The following is a 25,585-nucleotide window of genomic DNA, read 5'->3' on the forward strand; positions in this document are numbered from 1 at the left end:
CAAGTTAGATCCCAGATCAGAAAGCATAGAACAATCAACCAAGGAACACATAAATAAGTGAAACAACAAACTGATGTTTCTCTCTCTCTCTCTCTCTCGCTAAAATCAATAAATAAAAATTTTTAAAAATAAATTTTCACGTACTCACAACTGTAAACCTACTCTTGCCCATCCCTGTATCTGCATGACCCTTTCTAGCCTCATGTCTTAGCATTCTCCTTCAAACTCTAATCCTCCCTCTCACTGACACTCCACTCGGAGACAGTGCGCTCCGTTTCCTCGGGTATATGCATCTTCAGCTTCAGCTTCCGGCTTTCACATCCTGTTACCACTGCCCAGGGCACTCTTCCCATCTTCACCCTGCTGGTCTGCTAACATACTTTAGGTCAAAGCATAGAAAGCACTTCTGGGCAGCCTTCCCTGGCCTCCAAGTCTGGGTTAGGCACCCCTACTCTGATCTTCCACAGTATCACGTTTTCCCTCCCCCGAAGCACATATCGTAAGATTCTGTACTAGTCTATGTACTCCTCGGTATCCCTGTAATAACAACATACATTTTGGGACAGTATGTGCCATGTGCCATCCTGTAAGTTCAGCATAGTGCCTTGTACACAACAGGTGCTACAAATCACTTGTTGAATAATGAATGAACAAATAAAAGAACGGGGTTCTAAGGAAAAATGAATCTATACTTAGAAAAGGCATAACAAGTAATGGAGTAGTACATCTTACCTTAGAAAGCCCTATACTTCCCTTCAACAAGTGCCTGATATTTCTGTTCTCCTTCACGACAAAATTTCTTAAAAGCATTGACTGAGTGTCTCCAGTTCCTCACCTCCCACTCTCCCCTCAGCCCATCCAGTCAGGCCACTGTCTGTACCGCCCGAGTCGGGCTATCCTTATCAGGACCACCAACTAGCTCTGAGCCCACTCCAGTGACCATTTCTCTCCATTCAACACAGATGACCACATCACCTTCTTCAAACACTTTCATCTAGAAGCTTCCACGCCACCCCACTCACTGCTTTTCCTTCTTTGTCCCTGGCTACTCCTCAGTGCCCTTTGCTTGTTCCTCATGTTATGCTTGACCTCTAAACACTAAAAAACCCCAAACGTCTGCTCTAGCTACGCAGTCCATAGGCGATCTCATCCAGTCCATGCCTTTAAACATAAACACACCAGCCAGGCTGATGGTGCCCCATCTGGATTCTTACATCCAACTGTATGCAGTATTGGGTATCTCCATTTGGATTACCAAATAAGCATCTCACATCAATCATGGCAAAATAAACTCCTGGTTCCTCCCAAACTCATTCATTTAACAGTCTTATTCTTTGCTGAACTACTCAGGTGCTCAAGGCAAAATTTACAATTTATTCTTGATTTGTGAACTTACCCCTTGCTCACAAATACATTTTTTAAAAATCCATAGTTCGCCTGACCAGGTGGTGGCGCAATGGATAGAGCGTCGGACTGGGATGCGGAAGGACCCAGGTTCGAGACCCCGAGGTCACCAGCTTGAGCGCGGGCTCATCTGGCTTGAGCAGAGCTCACCAGCTTGGACCCAAGGTCGCTGGCTCCAGCAGGGGGTTACTCGGTCTGCTGAAGGCCCACGGTCAAGGCATATGTGAGAAAGCAATCAATGAACAACTAAGAAGTCGCAACGCGCAACGAGAAACTGATGATTGATGCTTCTCATCTCTCTCCGTTCCTGTCTGTCTGTCCCTGTCTATCTCTGCCTCTGTTAAAAATATATATATATATCCATAGTTCTTATTCCATTGCTACCACACTGGTCCAAATCACCATGATATCAAACTTGGACTATAATAAATGCATCCTAACTGGCTTCGCTACTTTAACCTTGTTCCCAGATACCTCCCTCCCCACTCAGCAGCCAGAGGGATCACTTGGAAAACAGATCCTATCATTTTACTCCCCTATTAATATCTGCCAATGGTTCCCATCCACACACCTCAGCTTGGAGCTGACAAACCCCTGCCTGATCTAGCCCTACCTTACCTTGCTCTCCAATACCAGCCCATGCCACCCCTTGCCCACAATCCAGCCACCAGGCTTCCTATGCTCCATGAATTCACCAAGTTTGTTTCCATCTTTGAGCGATCCTACTAGAATGCTCTTGTCTTGTTCTTTGCTAGGCAGCTCCTTTGTGTTATTCGAAGGCTCCTCACATGTTCCTCCTCAGGTAGGCCATCTCTGACCACCCAACCTAAGGACACCCAGGCACTATCACATGAATTCGTTTTTAATCCTCTATATGTCTTACTGTGGGCTGAACATTTCTTGATAATTTATTCTTTGTCTCTCTAACTTAAATGCAAACACCATAGACATATGAAGCTTGCTGGAGTTGTTAGCCTCAGCATTTTCTTAACCTAAAATAGTGCTTGCCTGACCTGTGGTGGCGCAGTGGATAAAGTGTCGACCTGGAAATGCTGAGGTCGCCGGTTCAAAACCCTGGGCTTGCCTGGTCAAGGCACATATGGGAGTTGATGCTTCCAGCTCCTCCCCCTTCTCTCTCTCTGTCTCTCCTCTCTCTCTCTCTCTGTCTCTCCCTCTCCTCTCTAAAATGAATAAAAATATATATATATATATATATATATATATATATATATATATATATATATATATATATATATATATATATATAAAATAGTGCTTAATGCAGGGTGCAGGATCTCAGAAACACACGTTGCCTAAACAAATTCATGACCTGAACTCATAAAAACCAAATTATATGATGAAGAAATATGAGTTTACCTGTACATAAGAAATATTTTGTTTCGAAGCTACCATCAGACCCCTTGGAAGTGTTACCGAGAAAACATTCAGACCAAAGCAGACAGAGATACATAGCAGAACTAGTTCCCACGATTAATAATCCTACTCAGCAGAGGACAAAGTCAATAATTTCAATGTTCTGGAAAGATACTAAATGCCTCTTGCATTTCAGAAGGGCTTTTCTGTTCTGTATTTGAGCCAAGTGCCCTTCCTCTTGTAACATTTCACTGCTAATAGGATTGGTAGTCCCCTTGCAGGAACTACTGAAAACAGCAAGACTGAAAAGACCCACGATGCGGACAGAAGTGTGTGTAGCTACTCTTCTGCCATATTCTTCCAGCGCTCATTCAACATGCCTCACTGCACAGACCCTCAATGACAAGGAGAGATTATTCACCCAGAATCTCACGTTTCTTTTCCAATGAAATACATAATTAGAACTTCAAACATTTCATCTACCTGAAAACTATTCATATGCTTTTATATATATATATATATATGTATAATTTTTTTTAGTTGAGAGGAGGGGAAATAGTGAGGTGGACTCCCGCATGTGCCCTGACCAGGATCCACCAGGCAACTCCATCTAGGACCGATACTCGAGTACCAAGCTACTTTTAGCACCTGAGGCTGTTGATCTCCAATGGAGCCATCCATTGAGCACCCGGAGCCCAATTCAAACCAATCAAGCCACTGGCTGCAGGAGGAAAGGAGGGAGAGAAAAGTGAAGGGGGAGAAAAAGATAGTCATTTCTCCTGTGTGCCCTGACCAGAAATCGAACCCAGGATGTCCATATACTGGGGCCGACACTCTATCCACTGAGCCACCAACCAGGGCTCATATACTTTTATTTACCACTTTTAAATGGCTCTAAAAATACCTGGTATCAGTAAACTTCAGTTCTCATATATGTATCAAAAACAACAAATGCAGTTACATTTTACTAACATTTCCCAGAATGTTTTAGAAAACCAAAGACATTTTGAGAAATTGTAATCCCTAGTGTCAAAATCAGATGCGGAAAGTAATCTCTTGAAGAAGCACATTTATAATGACCTCCAATATTTAGAGCATAAAATCACACACTAAACCCACTAAATGTTTATAAATTAATTTATTATATTGACTTCTTACTTTCCCTTTTGTAAAACTGAGATTGAGTTTTATTTTTCCTAATATACTACTTCAAGTTCTGAATAACTACACCCCTCCCAAGACACATGCATACACAAAAGCTCAGAAAAATCTTGTCTCTCCCATGGGGCTAATTAAAAAGGATTCTGATTTCTATAAGGAATGAATGAGATCTTTGTTAACCTACTTTAACAAGACTCTAAATGACCCTGGATTTATCTTGCCCTAGTTTTCAAAATGTAACTGACCCAGAATAAAGTAAACTTATCCCCAAACTTCTGGCAAAGACAGAACCAAAATTCCCAGGAGCCAAAACTGTATGCAGAGCCTGAGAAAAAAAAAATGTTCCCTGAAAAACACCGTACAGTGCAAACACCACTGTGCAAAGAACTCTTATTTTATTTTTTGTTTAATTGGAATATTTTTAAGATTATAAAGCCAATAATCTTCCAAGAAAACACAGCAAAATACATTATTAGCTACTGTGATATCAGGAAATTTCTGGAAGCTTTTGTGTTGGGATAGTACAGCATGGATAGCTAATAAAGGACTATAACTTGATTATTTTCCCTAGGTGGAATAATTACCTAATTAGCCAACAAAGACCTCAGAGATGATTTGCTTTTATTCCTAATAATTAAGCAGCCTAAACTGGTTAGGGAAGCCAAAATACTGTCTGCTAATACACGTCCTCTTCCCAGTCTTCATTCATCATTTCCATCAGAATTCCACACTGGGACCTCGGGTGCAAGAGGGTAGAACTTTCACCCAGGAGCCTCTTATTAATCCTGATCCTCTTAGACTTCACATGGTTTCATTCACTCACTGTCATAGGTAAACAGAACTCTCCCAGAAACACGATCCTAAAGTACTGTTGGCCCCCAAACATCATATACACACCTTACTGCGTTGTGCTGAAAGAAATCCATGGTTCTATTCTAATTGGCTGATTTTCCTGAACACTGAACAGTTTTTCGAATTAAGGCACTTAATATATTTTTAACATTGGAATGGCCACTGATTTATTCACTCTACAGTTGTTTAATGAAAGCCTAACATAGGCCAGAAACTTCACTGGCAATAAAGATACAGGAGTATCCTAAGCAGAGCCCCTTACACACACTCAGAGGAAGCAGAAGGCCTAGTAAAGCAGGTGATGCCCAAACAAGAGCAAAAACTCAAGGTTATGGAACAATTCAACAAAGCCCAGCAAGAATTCAACAAACTCCAGAAAGTTCTCAGCAAAATGTTTGGGTTTTTTAGAATGAGAAGAATATAATACATTTGTAATTCACCTTGCAAATAACATGTTACATAGAGTATACTCTTATCCTTCACCTCCCTAAAACTGAAATATGAAAAGATATTCCAGACAACATTTCAGTCATACTCGTCAACTTGTTTCAGAGGAACAGTTAGCTTTGCACCCCAGGCCATTTTCTCACTTTTGCATAACATCAAGCACAGCGGGGCTACTGGCTTCCTGAAGGTGCTCAATCTATTCATCTCTGTGCCCTTAACACCCAGCCCACGGCACACACTGAATAACTAAATAAAATTAAACATTACATCACATTATCATGCTTGTAATTTAACCCACCGAACACAAACAATTTCTAATGCTACTAAAAATAATATCTGAATTGAAAGCCTTCCTTCAGATGGAGAGTCATAAATAATGAATAGATTTAAATAGAGTAATAACCTAACCACAGAGAGTCACATTTCACTACCGAGCCCTACCGAGTAATGATATCCACCGGGAAGGCAGAGAAGGGTTTTTAAATCTTTCAAAATATGTCATCTAGACGATAACAGCACTAAATAAAACATATGAGCATTGTTTGAAATGACACAGTGACTGGGCTGAACATAGCTTTTATACAGGTTTATGCAGACAGTTAACCATTCACCAGCATTTTGGCAGGACTGCATGAAAGTTAACTCCTCCTGCGGTGGCAAAGGTAACAGAATACACGCTCCTTCCTACTCTGTGTCTAATTAATGATAACATTCAGGCCTCAGACTCTGTTTTTCTAAAGCACTGGCCTACCTCATTTTTTTTAAACAAAGTAACTTGCTTCTGATACATAAATTTATTGTGTCTTTTTATGGCCAACAAATAATTATATTTACCTGTTCAAAAGAAGTAACTGAAATCTGAAACATAAAGTGTCCAAAACAGTTTAAAACTGCCATAGCTGCCATTTAAAATATCAAAAGATGAGTCAACCAATCAATGAATATCACTTATTGTTCGTTTGACTTTCAAATGAGCTCTGCACCTGCACCATGTCTTTACTCTTTCCATGACACAGAAGAGCCTCACAAGTTTCTTTGTAAATAGTATCTTTTACCTACAACAATTTATTTTAAGCACACTGATATAAAAGAGTACTTAATGCTATTAAAATAATAAGTGAAAACACACTAAAAAAGACAGCTAATAATTTGGACATTATGTGTCTACCACTATCATCCTAAGCAACTCAACTTCTAAATCTTGGAGCTGCTCTAGCTTACTACCATATTCAATAGTCGCAATGTTCTACTGAGTCTTCCACCTTGTTTTCGTATCTGTCCGTACTTTCAAACTCACTGCTGTAACTCAAATCCAGGAAAATATTGCCCAACACCCAGATATCTGCAAAGCTTTCATACTGGTTTCTCCAACCCAGCTTCTCACCCTTTTCAAGTCTTCCTTTACCTCAGAAACAGATTAATCTCCTCAACGCACAACTCTGACCTCTGACTGTGTACAATACTCCCATTCTCAAGAACCAACAGCTACCTACCTACTGCCTAAAAGCAAAATCCGCAAACTTCATGGGTTTGAATTCAATTCCCTTAAGGACCTTAATCTGAGAACTACTTCAGAAGGGATTTCTGCTTTGGTCTCGCATGAAATCAAATGTCTAAGAAAGTCCTTTCCAACTTGAAAATTCTGTAATACTTATATCCGTCTTGTTTCCTTACTATTTTCATATTCATATCAATCCAATGCCTCAAAGAATTGTTCCCTGAACATACCTTTCCCAACTGAAGAGCTTAGGAGACATGTTATTTCAGACAAAATATTTACTTTGTGTGTGTGTGTGTGTGTGTGTGTGTGTGTGTGTGACAGAGACAGAGAGAGGGACAGATAGGGACAGACAGGCAGGAAGGGAGAGAGATGAGAAGCATCAACTCTTCATTGTAGCACCTTAGTTGTTCTTTGATTGCTTTCTCATATGTGCCTTGACGGGAGGGGGGCACAGCAGACCAAGTAACCCCTTGCTCGAGCCAGCGACCTTGGGCTCAAGCTGGTGAGCTTTGCTCAAACCAGATGAGCCCACGACCTCAGGGTCTTGAACCTCAGTCCTCCGTGTCCCAGTCCGCACTCTATGCACTGTGCCACCACCTGGTCAGGCTACTATTTTTCTTAGGATAAAACAGAAGGAAGCACTATTATTTTTCCAGTTAAGAAATCCTATAGAGTGCTTGCTTCGGCAGCACATATACTAAAATTGGAAAGATACAGAGAAGATTAGCATGGCTCCTGCACAAGAATGACACGCAAATTCGTGAAGCGTTCCATAGTTTTTCAAGTGGGATTTATTCTTGAGAGGCAAGGCTGGTACAATATTCACAAATCAATCAATGTGATTCATCACATAAACAAAAGGAAGGAGAAAAACCACATGATAATTTCAATAGATGCAGAAAAAGCATTTGATAAAATCCAGCACCCATTCATGATCAAAATTCTCAGCAAAGTGGGAATACAGGGAACATACCTCAACATGATAAAGGCCATCTATGACAAACCCACAGCCAACATCATACTCAATGGGCAAAAATTAAAAGCAATCCCCTTAAGATCAGGGACAAGGCAGGGGTGCTCCCTTTCACAACTCTTATTCAACATAGTTCTGGAAGTCCTAGCCACAGTAATCAGACAAGAAGAAGAAATAAAAGGGATCCAAATTGGAAAAGAAGAAGTAAAACTATCATTATTTGCAGATGATATGATATTGTATATAGAAAACACTAAAGTCTCAGTCAAAAAATTACTAGACCTGATAAATGAATTCAGCAAGGTGGCAGGATATAAAATTAATACTCAGAAATCAGAGACATTTTTATATACTAACAATGAACTGTCAGAAAGAGAAATTAAGGAAGCAATCCCCTTTACCATTGCAACCAAAAAATAAGTACCTAGGAATAAATTTAACCAGGGATATTAAAGACTTGTACTTGAAAAATTATAAAACATCAATAAAAGAAATCAGGGAAGATACAAACAAGTGGAAGCATATACTGTGCTCATGGTTAGGAAGAATAAACATCATTAAAATGTCTATATTGCCCTGGCCAGTTGACTCAGTGGTAGAGCGTCGGCCTGGCGTGCAGAAGTCCCGGGTTCGATTCCCGGCCAGGGCACACAGGAGAAGCGCCCATTTGCTTCTCCAGCCCTCCCCCTCTCCTTCCTCTCTGTCTCTCTCTTCCCCTCCTGCAGCCCAGGCTCCATTGGAGCAAAGATGGCCCGGGCGCTGGGGATGGCTCCTTGGCCTCTGCCCCAGGCATTAGAGTGGCTCTGGTCGCAACAGAGCATCGCCCCCTGGTGGGCAGAGCCTCGCCCCTGGTGGGCATGCCGGGTGGATCCCGGTCGGGCGCATGTGGGAGTCTGTCTGACTGTCTCTCCCCGTTTCCAGCTTCAGAAAAATACAAAAAAAAAAATTTCTATATTACCCAAAGCAATTTATAAATTCAATACAATACCGATTAAAATACCAATGACTTGCTTCAAAGATATAGAACACATATTCCAAAAATTTATATGGAACCAAAAGAGAACACAAATAGCCTCAGAAATCTTGAAAAGGAAGAATAAAGTGGGAGGTATCACATTTTCTGATATCAAGTTATCCTACAAGGCCATTGTACTCAAAACAGCCTGGTACTGGTGTAAGAACAGGCATATAGATCAATGGAACAGAACTGAAAACCCAGAAATAAACCCACACTTTTATGGACAACTGATATTTGACAAAAGGAGGTAAGAGCATACATTGGAGTAAAGACAGCCTCTTCAACAAATAGTATTGGGAAAATTAGACAGCTACCTGCAAAAAAATGAAACTAGACCACCAACTTACACCATTCACAAAAATAAACTCAAAATATAAGCCATAAAACCATAAGCATCTTAGAAGAAAACATAGGCAGTAAGCTCTCTGACATCTCTCGCAGCAATATATTTGCCGATTTATCTCCACGGGCAAGTGAAATAAAAGACAGGATAAACAAATGGGACTATATCAAACTAAAAAGCTTCTGCACAGCTAAAAACAATAAGAACAGAATAAAAAGACAAACTACACAATGGGAGAATATATTTGACAATACGTCTGATAAGGGGTTAATAACCAAAATTTATAAAGAACTTGTAAAACTCAATACCAGGAAGACAAACAATCCAATCAAAAAATGGGCGAAAGAAATGAATAGACAATTCTCCAAAGAGGACATACAGATGGCCAATAGGCAGATGAAAAAATGCTCAACATCACTAATCATTAGAGAAATGCAAGTTAAAACCACAATGAGATTATCACCTCACACCAGTCAGAATGGTGCTCATCAACAAAACAACACAGAATAAGTGCTGGCGAGGATGTGGAGAAAAGGGAACCCTCCTGCACTGCTGGTGGGAATGCAGACTGGTGCAGCCACTGTGGAAAACAGTATGGAGATTCCTCAAGAAATTAAAAATCGAACTGCCTTTTGACCCAGCTATACCACTTTTAGGAATGTACCCCAAGAACACCATAGCACTGTTTGAAAAGAAATGCACCCCCATGTTTATGGCAGCATTGTTCACAATAGCGAAGATCTGGAAACAGCCCAAGTGTCCGTCAGTGGACAAGTGGATTAAAAAGCTTTGGTACATGGCCTGACCTGTGGTGGCACAGTGGATAAAGCGTCGACCTGGAAATGCTGAGGTTGCCAGTTCGAAACCCTGGGCTTGCCTGGTCAAGGCACATATGGGAGTTGATGCTTCCAGCTCCTCCCCCTTTCTCTCTCTCTTTCTCTCTCTCCTCTCTAAAATGAATAAATTAAAAAAAATTAAAAAAAAAAAAAAAAAAAAAAAAAAAAAAAAAAGCTTTGGTACATATATACTATGGAATAACTACTCAGCCATAAGAAATGATGACATTGGATCATTTACAACAACATGGATGGACCTTGATAACATTATACTGAGCGAAATAAGTAAATCAGAAAAAGCTAAGAACTATATGATTCCATACATAGGTGGGACTAAAAAATGAGACTCAGAGACATGGACAAGAGTGTTGGGGTTATGGGGAGGGGGGGAGGAGAGAGAGGGGTTGGGGGAGGGGAGGGGCACAAAGAAAACCAGTTAGAAGGTGACGGAAGACAATTGGACTTTGGGTGATGGGAATGCAGCATAATCAAATGTCAAAATAACCTAGAGATGTTTTCTCTGAACATATGTACCCTGATTTATCAATGTCACCCCATTAAAACTAATTAATAAAAAAAAGAAAGCCTATAGAAAGATATAAAGAAATTCTATATTACACACGTTGGTAAAGCAAATAGTTGTGGGGTTTTTTTTAAGATTTTGTTAAAATGATTTGACAGAGGGAGGGAGAGTGGGGGAAGCAAGAAGTATCAACTCCTAGCTGCTTCACTTTAGCTGTTCATTGCTTGCTTGTCTTTTGTGCCTTGACCGGGCAAGCCAGGGTTTTGAACTGGCAACCTCAGCATTCCAGGTTGAGGCTATATCCACTGCGCCACCACAAGCCAGGCAGCAAATAACTTTTAAAGACAGCTATTTGTTTATCATTTTAATAGCCTAGACTTTCATATATCAAATTTATTTAAAATATGGATCATCCATAGTAGGACAAAATGCACTTTTATTTTTACATCAATCTGCTCAAATCCACAAATGTCATTTCTTTCTTTTCCCAACGATCCAACCGTTTCCAGGCTATTCTCACAAGTAAGAGAACACAAATATCTTCTTATAAAAAGGACCCTCAAAAATCCCTTCATAAAGACATTCTCTCAAGATCACACAAAAGAGGAGCAAGAAGATGAAGTCACTTGTTTATCGTCCCGCTCTATGAATTCCAGCAAAGCACTTCCTGATTCCTTCGGCCAGATCCCATGTAGGTCCTGCACACACAGGACATCTGTTTTCACGGCATAGCAACAACGCATCACCACATTTCAATGCAGACATCCTCGTCTTCTCTTGAGCATGTTATTCAGAGTCAGGCTATAGCCATAATTACCTCACCTTAGGTAAGTTATGGCTAACATAAAGTAGGCCTTATAAATTAAATAGTCCTCTATCTCCCTCTAAAATGAGAAAAAGCTTTCTTATGAGCAGTGATCCCAAACCCCTTATGTTACCTAAAATCTCTTCTCTCATGTTATTCCAAGGATCATTAAGCACATGTGAATTTTGTGAAATACCAGTCTGCTTACATGGTGTACAAAGCCAAATGCTTTCTCCCCTCCTTCTTTAAACTGAATTTATTGGGGTGACATTGCTTAACAAAATTATGCAGGTTTTAGGTGTACAATTCTATAATACATCACCTGTATATTGTATTGCGTGTTCACCACCCCAAGTCAAGTCTCCTTCCCTCACCATTTATCCCCCTTTACCCTCTTCTACCTCTCCCTACCCCCCTTTCTTTCTGGTAATCACCATACTGTTGTGTGTCTATAATTTTTTTTTGCTTACTCTGTTCACCTTTTTTACCTAGTTCCCCCCCTACCCCCAACAGCAGTCAGCTGTTCTCTGTATCTACGAGTCTGTTTCTATTTTGTTATTTTGTTCATTAGATTCCATATATAAGTAAAATCATACTTGTCTTTCTCTGACTGGCTTATTTCACTTGTTTTTCTCTGACTGGCTTATTTCACTAAGCATAATAATCCCCAGGCCCATCCATGCTGTCGCAAAGGGTAAGATTCCCTTCTTTTTCATGACTGAGTAGTATTCCATTATGACTTTTGCCAACAGTCTGCTCTTCAGTAGTAGCTAATATACATAATATTATGTCAGTTTTTGTCCAAATAGTTAATAATCCTGACATGAAACCAAGTTACCTTCAAAAATATATACAAGTTCCTTCCTTCCTTCCTTCCTTCCTTCCTTCCTTCCTTCCTTCCTTCCTTCCTTCCTTCCTTCCTCCCTTCCTCCCTTCCCCCCTCCCTCCCTCCCTCCCTTCCTTCCTTTCTTCCTTTCTTCCTTCCTTTCTTCCTTCTTTTCTTCCTTCCTTTCTTCCTTCCCTTCTCCCCTCCATTCTTTCTTTTTCTCTTTCTTGCTTTCATCAACAACTAGGCTGAATGAATCATTGTAAATCTGCTGATAACAATATAGAACTTAACTTCAGGAAATCTATTCACTTCACTGGTAGGCCTTCATTCTATAGTCATGAGAACATCTTGGTGGGCATCCCAGAGGATGCCTGGCTAACGTGAGCAGCCCTTGCCCAGTTTCAACCTTCCCAGGTCATAGTATCTGCTCTCCACCTCCCCTCACAGGACAATGCAGACAGCACCCTGATCCTGAAAACAGTACAGCAGGAAGCAAAATCCTTCACACCAGTAGGGAATGTATGTGACATTTCCATTGCAAACTTCCCACACTCATCTCCTGTTGTTAAGCAAATTGTTTAACTTTGTATAATTCAAAACGCAGTATAAGAAACCACTCATTTCTCAGTAATCTGCTAATTATTCTGAGCTACTTATGAATCTGACATCATTAATGTTACCTGAAGATGCCCAATCCATATGCTTGACTGTAAAAGTTTGCTATGGATTAACTGGGATAAGGCTAAGATTTAAGTGGATTTGGGGGAGAAAGTGGTAGGGAAATTCCCTCCTTCAGTCTGCTCTTTGACATGCGTCAGAGGGGGTATTACAGAGGAAAGAAAACTATCCTGCAGGTCAAAGCCCAGCTCTGCTGCGCACCAGCTGTGCGACTCTGGGAAAGTGATTCCACCTTCCTGAGTGAGGCCTTCCTTCTCGGTGCCCCGAAGGCAAAAATTCCTACCTCACAAAGTTCTGTGTGGATTAAAGGGGACAGCGTATGAAGGAATGCTAGAACATCTACATAAAAGTCTGGGAGCATCTGCAGCGGGGAAGGAAACGTTAAACACAGTGACTACGACACTGCTAAAATAGGTACGACAGAGAGGGCAGCGCAAGTCTCAGCCAGAGGAAGAGTGAGGCTCAGGAGGAGGCTGAGTCTGGCTGGCTCTGGGACAGGGAGGGGTAGAGGAGAGAGAGAGGAGCTGACTTCTCCCAGTGGGAAGAGGAGGCAGGGGAGCTGTGGGGGGTGGGGGAGCCTGACCAAAAGTCCACAGGCAGGGGGAGCACTGCCCCTGAGAGAGCTGTGGGGCTGGACACTGGTTCTGGGTGAGGTAGGAGATGAGGGCAGAGAGAAAGGGAAGCACCAGAAGAAAGAGCCTGTGAGCCACACCATGAAGTCTAGACTTTACCCCACAGATGATGGGCAGCCATTGAATAGAGATGTCAAAAAAACCGGTAAAAATCGGACTTCTAGATTATAGTTTATCCTTTTCAACACACAGCTTCTCTTCTATGTGTGTGCTCCTGGACAAGAAATCCTTAGAGACAAAGATCTCAACTGTAAATACATAAAGAGAAGTTACAATGCATTCACTGAGCACCTACTCTGTGTCAGGCACTGTCCTAAGCCCCACACAAGCTTTATTGCTCATCTTCAATACACACAGCAGCCACGCAGCCATAATCATCCTATTTTAAGTATAAGGAAACTGACACTAAAAAGAGATAAAATCTCACCCAACTAGCCAGTGGTACACTGAATAGAGCATCAGCCTGGGATGCTGAGGACCCAGGTTGGAATCCCTGAGGTTGCCGGCTTGAGCACGGGGTTGCCAGCATGAGTGTGGGACAACAGACATGACCCCATGGTTGCTGGCTTGAGGCCAAGGTTGCTGGCTTGAGCAAGGGGTCACTGGCTCTGCTAGAGCCCCCCCGAACATGGCACATATGAGAAAGTAATCAATGAACAACTAAGGTGTCACAACTATGAGCTGATGCATCTCATCTCTCTCCCTTCCTGTCTGTCTCTCTCAATAAAAAAGAAAAAAAAAGATAAAATCTCTTGCCCAGGTTCAAAGAACTAGCAACTGGCAGAGCCAGCATTAGAAATTGGACTTATCTGACTATTTACTGGTGCATTATCTTCCTGATACGTTTTAGGTTCATGAGTTACTACTCATACCACTAAAACTTCAGAGAAAAATGAGAACATTGGTTTTCTTTTTCAATTGAATGAAAATTTGATCCCAACTACTTACAAATATTATGACACTATAAAAAATGCACTTACTGAGAATTTTAAAAGTTCTTTTTCAAAGATTTTATTTATTGATTTAGAGAGAGGAAAGAGAGAGATAAAGGGGGGAGGAGTGAGAAGCATCAACTCACAGTGACTTCTCACTGAGCAAGCCCAGGGGTTTCAAACCAGTGACCTCAGCATTCCAGGTGAACATTTTATCCACTTTGCACCACAGGTCAAGCAAATTATTTAAATTCTTACCTTACGTACTACTTCTCAGCATGTTATATGTTTCTCAGTCCATACAAATTACAAGATAATTATTTTTTAAAGTCTGATACTTACAGGTATAGTAGTCTATTGCAACAGCTATTGACCCCAAAGGCAAGAATCTAATCATTCAAAACACATGTTTAATTAAAAAGAAAATGTCAGAAAGTCATTTTGGGATCTTATCATAAATGTCTCAAATAAATGTGATGTATAGAATGGCAACTATAGTTAATAATATTGTATTGCATATTTGAAAGTTGCTAAGAGAGTAAATGTCAAACATTCTCATCACAAGAAAATCAAATTCTATAAATGTTTCGTGACATGTATTAACTAAACTTATAGTAGTGATCGTTTCACAATATATACAAATATCAAATCATTATGTTGTACACCTGAAACTAATACAATGTTGTACGGCAATTATACCTTAATTAAAAATTAATAAATAAAATTTAAAATAAAAATAATAAATGACTCAAAATCTATGGCTTCTAAGTAACATTCCAAGAATGTTGCATAATACTGTTCATAGTCTTAAAATTACTTTAAAACAATTACCATAGCCTTATTTCTTCTACACTAGCTAACTACTCAGCTCCAAGATTTCCTTTATCAACAAAGGTGGAAAGTCTAGTGGCTAACAAATTTTCAAAGTACACACAAAACAAATACCGCCAAACTCCGCAAGAAGCAATTACAATCCACATAATTGGAACATCAGCACTTATTTATATTGCTACTGCTCTTTTCTATTAGTGTAAAATAGGATGCACACTTACAAGAGGCTATGTGCAGAAGGGAGGCGGGTTGGGGCATCAGGTGAAAAAGATGAAGGGATAGAGAAGTACAGGCTGGTAGTTACAGAACAGTCATGGGGCTGTGAAGTACAGCATAGGACACGCAGTCAATAATATTGTGGTAACTATATACGGTGCCAAGTGGGTACTGGAAAGAAATACCAGGGGGAACACTTTGTAAAGCATGAGATTGTCTAACCACTCTGCTGTACACCTAAAACTAATACAATAATATTAAATATAAACTGCAACTTTTAAAAAAATTTAATGAGTGAATGAATGAATGAATAAATTAAAGAGGCTATGCACAAAAATGCAAAACAAGAGTATACAATGCGAAGCAAGCTATGCTAACTATTTAATTTTTACTGCAAAGAAATACAGAAAAAAGAAAATACATATACTCAGAGTGAGAAACTGAGACACCAGATTCCTTTCAGGTACTTCTTACTTTCTAGAGAGCTGAGGTAGCAATCAAACATTTAGGTAGTATACTGAAAGGTTCTACAACTGGAAGAATATGTAAGAGAGACAGAAAGCAATACGATTTGTGACTAGATGAGGGTAAGGTTTCCACAGCTGACACGGGTGGGTACCCAATCTTAATTACCTTGCAGTGAAATGTGGAGATCATCGATGCCCGAGGAAACCTGTTCATCTTCAGTGGGAGGCACAGGACCGGATGCCATCCTTCGACTCAGTGGAGACTATATCATGTCCATCTCAGTGAAAGAAGTGAACTAAATGTAAAAGGGATAAGTGAGCATTAATAACTGCAGTTCTGGATTTCCAGTAAACATGCATCCAGACAACAACAGAAACCAAAACCAATCTCCAAAAGAAGCAGAGTCCTCTAGTGAGAGTTTCCTCAGTTCACCAGGAACCAAGTGAGTGACTATGCCTTCTTGCTTGAATCATAATCAAGATTTTGCCCTGTGACCTATTCATGATTGGAGCTGCTGGCAGAACTCCAGAAGAGCCAGCATTGTGGATTCTAAACCCGTGGTGAGAGGAAAGTTACGCAGTTAGATTCCATATCTGGTCAAGAGGAAGTCAAGTGGACTCAAAACGGGTATCTTAGGCCTCTTTGTGTATTTTATTGTCAGCCTTCACCCTGCAAGGATTTTCTTTACAACTCTTTAACTTAGTTTCTTTTCTCCTCCATAAATGTTGCCATTCTCTGCAAACAGTAAAAGCTGACCCTGCATAGCTTACAAAGTGAAACTAAAACAATGTATCAAAAACAACATTTGGACGAGTTATCTTTTACACTGAGTTCTTTTCCCAAGAACTTATCTTTCCAACTACAGATTTCTTTCTTTATCCCCTCTTTGACTCTTAAAGAAGCCTTCCAGTAAAAGTAATTATTGCTCTGCAACTCTTTAAAAAGTATTGCTTCCTGTATGTAAATGGGGGCTAAGAATAAAACACTGACTTTTCCCATACAGATGATAGCTTTCCTATCAGAATAAAGTTAACCAAATATAAAAATATAAAATATATTAAAGTATAGGGGGTGGAGGCCCTGGCCAGTTGGCTCAGTGGTAGAGCGTTGGCCTGGCGTGCAGGAGTCCCGGGTTCGATTCCCGGCCAGGGCACACAGGAGAAGCGCCCATCTGCTTCTCCACCCCTCCCCCTCTCCTTCCTCTCTGTCTCTCTCTTCCCCTCCCGCAGCCGAGGCTCCATTGGAGCACAAGTTTGCCAGGGCGCTGAGGATGGCTCTGTGGCCTCTGCCTCGGGTGCTGGAATGGCTCTGATTGTGGCAGAGCGACACCCCAGAGGGGCAGAGCATCACCCCCTGGTGGGCATGCCGGTTGGGCGCATGCGGGAGTCTGTCTGACTGCCTCCCCGTTTCCAACTTCAGAAAAATACAAAAAAAAAAAATTATAGAGGGGTGGATAAATGTACAGATACGTGGTCAAGCAAGTACAGCTAAACATTACTAGTAGAATCCATGCGTCTCTGGCCGTCCCACCCTGAACGCACCCCATCTCCTCTGATCTTGGAAGTTAAGCAGGGTCGGGCCTGATTAGTACTGGGATGGGAGAATCCACATGTTGAGTATATGAGTGTTCACTGTCACTGTTTTTAGTTTCTTATATGTTAGAAATTCATCATAATAAAATGTTAGGGAGAGAACTAAAATATAAATAAACCTGAGGCCAACAGCTAGATACAATTGTATTAAATATCCAAACAGACTGCTTTAAAAAATGCAAAAAATAAAACTCATTAAAGGTGACGCTACAGCTAGACTTCAAAAACCTTTCAGTCCACTGAAAAACCTTCCCCACTGTTTAACATCCAAAACCCTTTTATTATCTCTCACAGATCAATGTGGTTAAAGATTTTGTGTACCGGATAAACTGTTTATTAATTATAAATTGTGTTATCCTCTGAATTAAAATGAATCAGAGCCCGCCTGAGGTAAGAGTGTTACTAATCTGAGTTGATAGGATTCTATCCAAAATAAAAAGCTATTTGTTAGTTCAAGTGAGACTATGCAGGCTGAAGACTGATAAAGGTACAGATGTCCTCCGCTTTAGATGGACGTAGGACCTCCAACCCCCCTTCCTCTACCAGAGGGCTCCTGAACGCAAAGCAAAGGCAAAGCACTTCATCATCATGCTGGGAGAAAAACTGAATCCCAGAGTGGATTTCCAATGGGCACCCACTACTCCATGCCAAATAATTAATAGTAGCAAACACTTTTATAGCACTTACTATATACAAATATTGATCAACTTATGACCTATGTAACTTATGACCATTCGACTTTATGACCTCAATTGCTAGCCACGACTGCTCCGCGTCTGGCAGTACAAGCGTTGTTGCCCAGCTGGGCGTACCAGCTTCCAGCAGCACTACCATATCCACGTGCACCATTTCAACTGTTATCCCAGACTCAGTACAGCAATTTGTGTTTTGTGTCTTGGATATTTTTCATCAAACTCTTCCCAAGATGTCTACCAAGAGGAAATTGTCTTTGCAAATATTAAACCAGTTGTACTGGTAATGCAGTGTTTTACTTAAACCTGACAAATGTAAAATAAGAAACAAAATGGTGTAGAGATGATACAAATGGCATAAAATGAACAAAGAAAATTATGATAAAATATGACTTAAAGATTTTTTTTTTCTCCTTTTCTGAAGTTGGAAACGGGGAGGCAGTCAGACAGACTCCCGCATGTGCCCGACCGGGATTCACCCGGCATGCCCACCAGGGGACGATGCTCTGCCCATCTTGGGGCATGGCTCTGCCACAACCAGAGCCATTCTAGTGCCTGAGGCAGAGGCCACAGAGCCATCCCTAGTGCCTGGGCCATCTTTGCTCCAATGGAGCCTTGGCTGCGGGAGGGGAAGAGAGAGACAGAGAGGAAGGAGAGGGGGAGGGGTGGAGAAGCAGATGGGCGCTTCTCCTGTGTGCTCTGGCCGGGAATCAAACCCGGGACTCCCGCACGCGAGGCCGACCCTCTACCACTGAGCCAACCGGCCAGGGCCTGACTTAAAGATTAAAGATTTTTATAACATAATTTCACAGTATTATACATATAGCCTACTCAACTTACAACCAAATCATGTTACGACCGGTCTGTCCGAACCAATCGTGGTCGTAAGTCTGAGCAGTTGCTGTACAAGCATTGTTCTAAGTACTTTGCATATATAACCTCATTTAATCTTTACAATAGAGTTATGTACTGTAATTATCCCCATATTGAAAACATAAAACTGAGACACCAAACAGTTTTCTCAGGGCACATAGCTAATAAGTGATGGAGCTAATATTTGCACCCAGGTGGTGCTGGTTTCAGACCTCATGCTCTTAACCAATATAGAAAAAAGCTAGCTGCAACACTGCCAGATTCCAATTATTCTTTTCTCCTTTATTTACTCAACAAGCATTTAGATGTGCTACATCCTGCTTTCAAGGAATTCAGTGATCTGGGAGCGACAAATGAACCGAGTATTGAGCTAAATCCTCTCAGAAATGTACATAGAAGGTACTGCAGAAAGAAAGGGGGGGTGTTCACCACTTGAAGCTGGAAAGAGCTGTCATTATCACAGTGTACTTATTATAAATCAGCATTTCACCCCAAATAGTCCCATTAGTGTTACTCAGATAATACCTTGAATTTAACAGTATCTCTAAAATCCCCATCTGGGTAGCTTGGTGGTTTAGAGCATCATCCAGAAGCACAGAGATTGCTGGCTCCACCCCTGGTCGGGGCACATACGGGAACAGATCAACGTTCTTTTTTCTCTCTCTCTCATTCCCTTCCTTTCTCTCTAAAATCAATCAATAGAAAAATTTGAATATACAAAAAAAATCTCTAAAAGTCACTCACTGCCATTCGGTATTCATTAAATACAAGGTATCAAATGTATTTATGTGAAAAATAAAAACAGCCCTGGCTAAGTAGCTCAGAACACGCACCAAGGTTGCAGGCTTGATCCCCGGTCAGGGCACATAGAAGAATCAACCAATGAATGCATGAACAAGTGGAACAACAAATCTATGTTCCTCTCCCTCTCTCTCTCTCTCTCTCTCTCTCTCTCTCTCTCTCTCTCTCCCCCTTCCTTTGTCTGTCTCTAAAATCAATCAATAGTGTTTTTTTTTATTTTAATGAAAACAGAAGAATAGACAAAAGATTGATAACCAGAGAATCAAGAAATGTTCCTGTGCAAGACTGGAATGTGGGGTTTACTATATTGGGTAGGAAAGTGTTGAAAAAATTATATTAGCTTCAAAAAAGTATAGAATTTAAAATAACTATTTGAGAAGTTTTTAACAATAAAAATTTATTAGCAAACAAATCAACAAATATAATAATTTCTTATTTACTAAAAAACATCCCACCCTGGCCAGTGGCTCAGTGGTAGAGCATTGGCCTGGCATGTGGAAATCCCAGGTTCGATTCCCGGCCAGGGCACACAGGAGAAGTGGCCATCTGCTTCTCCACCCCTCCCCCTTCTCTCTCTCTCTCTCTTCCCTTCCTGCACCCATGGCTCCAATGGTTCAAGCAATTTGGGCCCCCAGCACTGAGGATGGCTCCATGGCTTCCCCTCAGGTGCTGAATTCAGAGTAACAGAGCAACAGCCCCAGATGGGCAGAGCGTCATCCCCTAGTGGGCTTGCCGGGTGGATCCCGATTGGGGCGCATGTGGGAGTCTGTCTCTCTGCCTCCCGGCCTTCCTGCCACTCACTTAATAATAAAAAATTTAAAAACAGAAAGAAAATAAAAAGAATATCCTAGACCTTTCAAAAAACATCCATCAACATAAAAGCAAACTTTGAAGACTGAATCAACAATCGGAAGTGTTAGATTGTTGACCCAAATACTGTCTTAGTACAATAATCTATCAAAATACCCTACAGAAGACAATTGATGACGTTTCCAACACAATTGCTTTTGATAAGTAATCTCTAGAGAGGGATTTATTTGCAAAATAGGACCCAGGAAAACCTGAAACAGAGCAGAGAAGAAAAGCTTTGAGCGGGTTCTCAGGATCTGCATTGAGAAGCTGGAAAGAGAAGGAAAACGGAAGGCAGCAGGAGGAAGGAGGGCTTGGCCAACACCAAGGTCGTCGCCCCAGTCTCAGCGGCCAGACTCGTGCACATCCCGAGGACGGAGCTATTTTCTCAGCTAGTACCACAGCACAGGTGGGCCCTTCCTCACAGCTTTACCGTTCCTTTTCAAATAACAGTTGCACACAATTATGCAACAAATATCATTTATTTTAGAAAGAAAATAAATGAGACTTTTCTTAAAAGTGAACAATGGACCATCTTCTGGCACATAGCCAAACACTGGGTAAAGAGTTAATGTAGTGGTATTCAAGATTCTAAGAGCAAGTGGAATCATGTGGAATTAATGATTTTTAAATCCACACATCTCCACGTGGCCTAAGCTATTTTGAAATGACTGTGGTTTGCTTATGAAACACATCCTAATAGGCCTCTGGTATCTCTAAAACCTCAAAACACTAAAGAATTTCCCCTTTTTAAAGAAATCTTGGGCCTGACCAGGCGGTGGCGCAGTGGATCGAGCATCGAAATGGGATGTGGAGGACACAGGTTCAAAACCCTGAGGTCGCCAGCTTGAGCTTGGGCTCTCATCTGGTTTGAGCGAGGCTCACCAGCTTGAGCCCAAAGTCGCTGGCTTGAGCAAGGGGTCACTCGGTCTGCTGTAGCCCCCAGTCAAGGCACATATGAGAAAGCAATCAATGAACTAAGGTGCCACAACGAAGAATTGATGCTTCTCATCTCTCTCCCTTCCTGTCGGTCTGTCCCTCTCTCTGTCTCTGTCACACACACAAAAAAAAGCATCTTCAGCCTGACCTGTGGTGGCACAGTGGATAAGGCATCAACCTGGAATGCTGAGGCCGCCAGTTTGAAAACCGGGGTTTGCCTGGTCAAGGCACATATGGGAAGCAACTACTATGAGTTGATGCTTCCCACTTCTCCCCCCTCTTTCTCCCTCACTCTCTCTCTCTCTCTCTCTCTCTCTTTCTCCCTCTCTCTCTCAAAATAAAAACTGAAAGTTTAAAAAAACAAATCCTGGCATTCCCAGATGGGTAGCTCAATTTGTAGAGCATTTCCCCACATCAAGGTTTTGAGTTCAATCCCCTGTCAGGGCACATACGGGAAGCAACTACTATGAATTGATACTTCCCACTTCTTCCCCCATACTCTTTCTCTTTCTCTCTTTCTCTTTCTCTTTCTCTTGCTCTAAAAATCTGTTTTAAAAAATAAAAAGATGCCTGACCAGGTGGTGGCGCAGTGGATAGAGCATTGGACTGAGACGTGGAGGATCCAGGTTCGAGACCCCAAGATCACTAGCTTGAGCACGGGGTCATCGGGTTTGGGCCCAAGGTCGCTGGCTTGAGCAAGGGGTTACTCCATCTGCTGTAGCCCCAAGGTCAAGACACACATGAGAAAGCAATCAGTGAACTAAAGTCCCTCAACAAAAAAAAAAATGATGCTTCTCATCTCCCTTCCTGTCTGTCTGTCCATTTCTGTCCCTCTCTCTGTCTCTGTCCAATAAATAAATAAAATAAAATAAAGTAAAATAAAAAAGATAAAAAAATATTGGAAGCCCCAGCCAGATAGCTTAGTTGGTTAGAGCATCATCCCCACACACCAAGGTTGAGAGTTCAATCCCGTCAGGGTACATAAAAGAATCAACCAATTAATGGATAAGTTAAGTAAAATTCCTCTCTCTAGTCAATAAATAAAAAAATTATAAGAGACTTTGGCATTTACTTTGGAGTATTATAATTAGAATTTTTTCAACTCAAAATTGGAATAGAGATTATTTCTAATGAATGGAATTATGGGTACTTTTTATTTTCTCCATTTTGCTTATCTGCATTTTAAAAATTTCAGATAAACACATATTTCTGCTTCAATAAGAAAAATGTTTTTGCTTTTATCTAATAAAATGATGACAAAATGGGGACTAAGGTATTCTTTGGTTCAGGGTCAGTTCTCCAATCCACATGCTATAGAACCTGTATATCTCTATCTTTGAAAGTAGAAAAATACTCTCTTGGCACAAATAAAATATTAGAAAATTTCTGAGTTTGTCAGAAATTTCTGGTTGGCTCCTCAAAGTCTTTTGGTATCTCATCAAGTCTCTTATTTTCTCATTATTACACAGTTTGCTAACAAGTCCTACCAGTCTACTAGCATTGGAAAAATCACCATGGCAATAGGGAGAAAGGGACATCTGTTTTATCTTCGAAGGCTGATCAGAAGGTGCACCACAGTGGGATGCATAAGGACATTCAAGTTATTCTTTAACAGAGTGATTTAAATGGTAGCTTTTTCCCTGGGGTGCCCTCTTTGTTTTTCCCTATTGTTTGCCTGCACCATGTTATTCAAGGTCCACCTAGGAAATCTGAACGATCTCCCTTCTGTCAGTTGAGTTATAGAGCTATTCCTAGCAACCGACAGTTATCAACACTGATCTGCTTACAAGTGCACAGGAGAAAGTCGATGCCACATTTACAATAAGTTCCTTCATCTTTTCCCATTAACTTTCCCTAACTCTGTTATTAATTATTTTTTCATCACCACTTAACCAGAAGCAGTTGGTACAAACCCAGACCAGATGATTTTTAAAGTGTCTCCTTTCAGACACTTTATTTTTCTAATGACCACCACAAAATGGCAGAACAATCAATCCTATCTAATCACTGCACTTTTGGAAAACATGTAGCAAGTCTCTGGATATAATAACACTGTGCTTGCTACTTCACAATGAAGCAGTTATCACTCACCAGCCAATACCAACAGTGCTGCTAAACCACCCATTTCACCCATGATAAGAGCATTGAGTGAATGTAGCCACTTCTCTAAAAGAGCCTTCTGTTGGCCTTGACGGAGTCCCAAATGCTCTGAACTGCAGTGTCCACTGCTATAGAACAGGAATAACATATTTACAGGGTGGTAGTTGGAATTCAACAAAAAGCACAAGAAACTAAAAACACTGCAGTAACAACTAACGTTTTTTGAGTACTTACTATGGGAGGATTATTACAGTATATAAACAGCATTTATTATAATCTATGAAATAATTTATCAGGGTTATCCTATTTCCTAATCAGCAGTAAAAATGAAAAGCTAGCCACAATTCTAAAATGAAGAGTGAAAAAACCTGCGAATAAAAACTTCCAATGCTACAAAATCTAATGTGTTAAATCAGCACAGATCTAGAAAGCATGTCCCCGGGAAGAAATTATTTTTAATTTCCATCAGCACATTTTAACATAGAAATTCTGCTCTGTACTTCCCAAATTTTCTACAGTTCGTAATTCCCCCAGCAGAAGTCCCCTGCCTTTGTTATCACCATGTCACCAGTCTCCCAAAAAGCCTACAGACATCTTTAAGACAGAAGTACTGACAATGGTTAGGGGTATTTTCCCTCATATATATTTCTTCATTCGTTTAGTTACCACCTGTCCCTGTGAGTCCATTCCTTGGTTCATAAACTGCTACCAAAGATCCCACTGTGTCCTCCTAACTCCAGCTTCCCCATCCCTAGCTTTGAAGAACCCTAAGAGGTTTGGGACATGCAAGCAAGAGATGTCACAGAAGCTGAGAGTGAGACACAGGTCTGAAAACGAATGGAACTAGCAAGACTTTAGACACAGGCGCAGTAATAGGACGAGGACCACCACCACCACCACCCCACCACCCTGGCCCTCACCTACCCCACCCCTTCCAAGAGCACTGGCAACCGGACCTATTCCCTAGAACCCTAGCTCCACCCACAAATACGGATTTCAAAGGAATCTGTTCTGGAGAAAGCAAAAGACACCCTAGAAAAGACCCGAGATGCTAATGTTCAGGGTTCTTCAATAGAAAAGTCAGCCTGGCCTGTGGTGGCGCAGTGGATAAACCTTCGGCCTGGAATGCCAAGGTTGCCGGTTCGAGGCCCTGGGCTTCCCTGGTCAAGGCACATACAACAAGCAAGCAATGAACAACTAACATGAAGCAACTATGAATTGATACTTCCCATTCCATGCTCCCCTTTCTCTCCTGTCTCTGTAAAAACCAATAAATAAAGTATTTAAAAAAAAAAAAAAATAGAAAAGTCAGTTCCAGGCCAAACCACCCTACTGTGAAATTCCACTAATGGCTTCTTCATTCCTCACTCTTAAATATGCGTAGACAGCCAAAGATATCAAGCATTTACAGGGAGCCTCCAAGAATTAAAGAAAGGAATGAAAACAAACAAAAAAGTGAAACCCAGAGGAACTGGCAAATGTAGGAAACGAAAGAAAAATTGATAATTTTTTTAAAGAATGATACCATAAGATGAACTTGATTTTAAAATCATAAAAGGTTTCACAATATCAATTACAAACAGAATCAACACTTTATACCTTCACATGACAATGTATAAAAAAAATATATATTTTTTTTTTTTTAAACATGCCCCAGGCATGAAACGGCTCTGGCCACCAAGATCAGCATCAAACTAGCAAGAACTAAAGGCTGCACGTCTGGCCTGACCAGGCGGTGGCACAGTGGATAGAGCGTAGGACTGGGATGCAGAGAACCCAGGTTTGAGACCCGAGGTCGCCAGCTTGAGCGTGGGCTCATCTGGTTTGAGCAAAAAGCTCACCAGCTTGAACCCAAGGTCGCTGGCTCGAGCAAGGAGTTACTTGGTCTGCTGAAGGCCCGTGGTCAAGGCACATAT

At 41.0% G+C, this 25,585-nt stretch overlaps 1 protein-coding gene and 1 non-coding gene across 5 annotated transcripts in view; one reads left to right on the plus strand and one right to left on the minus strand.

The window, feature by feature from the left end:
• SYNE2 (spectrin repeat containing nuclear envelope protein 2) overlaps positions 1–25,585 on the minus strand; it is a 350,331-nt gene that overhangs the window by 275,920 nt on the left and 48,826 nt on the right. For all 4 annotated transcript variants that reach the window (XM_066342067.1, XM_066342066.1, XM_066342065.1 and 1 more), the window contains exon 2: positions 15,989–16,118. In XM_066342067.1, coding sequence (XP_066198164.1) covers positions 15,989–16,067 — 79 coding nt within the window. In that variant the 5' untranslated portion in view covers positions 16,068–16,118. The remainder of the gene's footprint in view (positions 1–15,988; positions 16,119–25,585) is intronic.
• On the plus strand, positions 7,413–7,519 carry LOC136377774 (U6 spliceosomal RNA). The gene has a single exon (XR_010746405.1). It is a non-coding gene; the product is annotated as a U6 spliceosomal RNA (small nuclear RNA).

The sequence above is a fragment of the Saccopteryx leptura genome, chromosome 6, assembly GCF_036850995.1.
Source record: "Saccopteryx leptura isolate mSacLep1 chromosome 6, mSacLep1_pri_phased_curated, whole genome shotgun sequence".
NCBI lineage: Eukaryota > Metazoa > Chordata > Mammalia > Chiroptera > Emballonuridae > Saccopteryx > Saccopteryx leptura.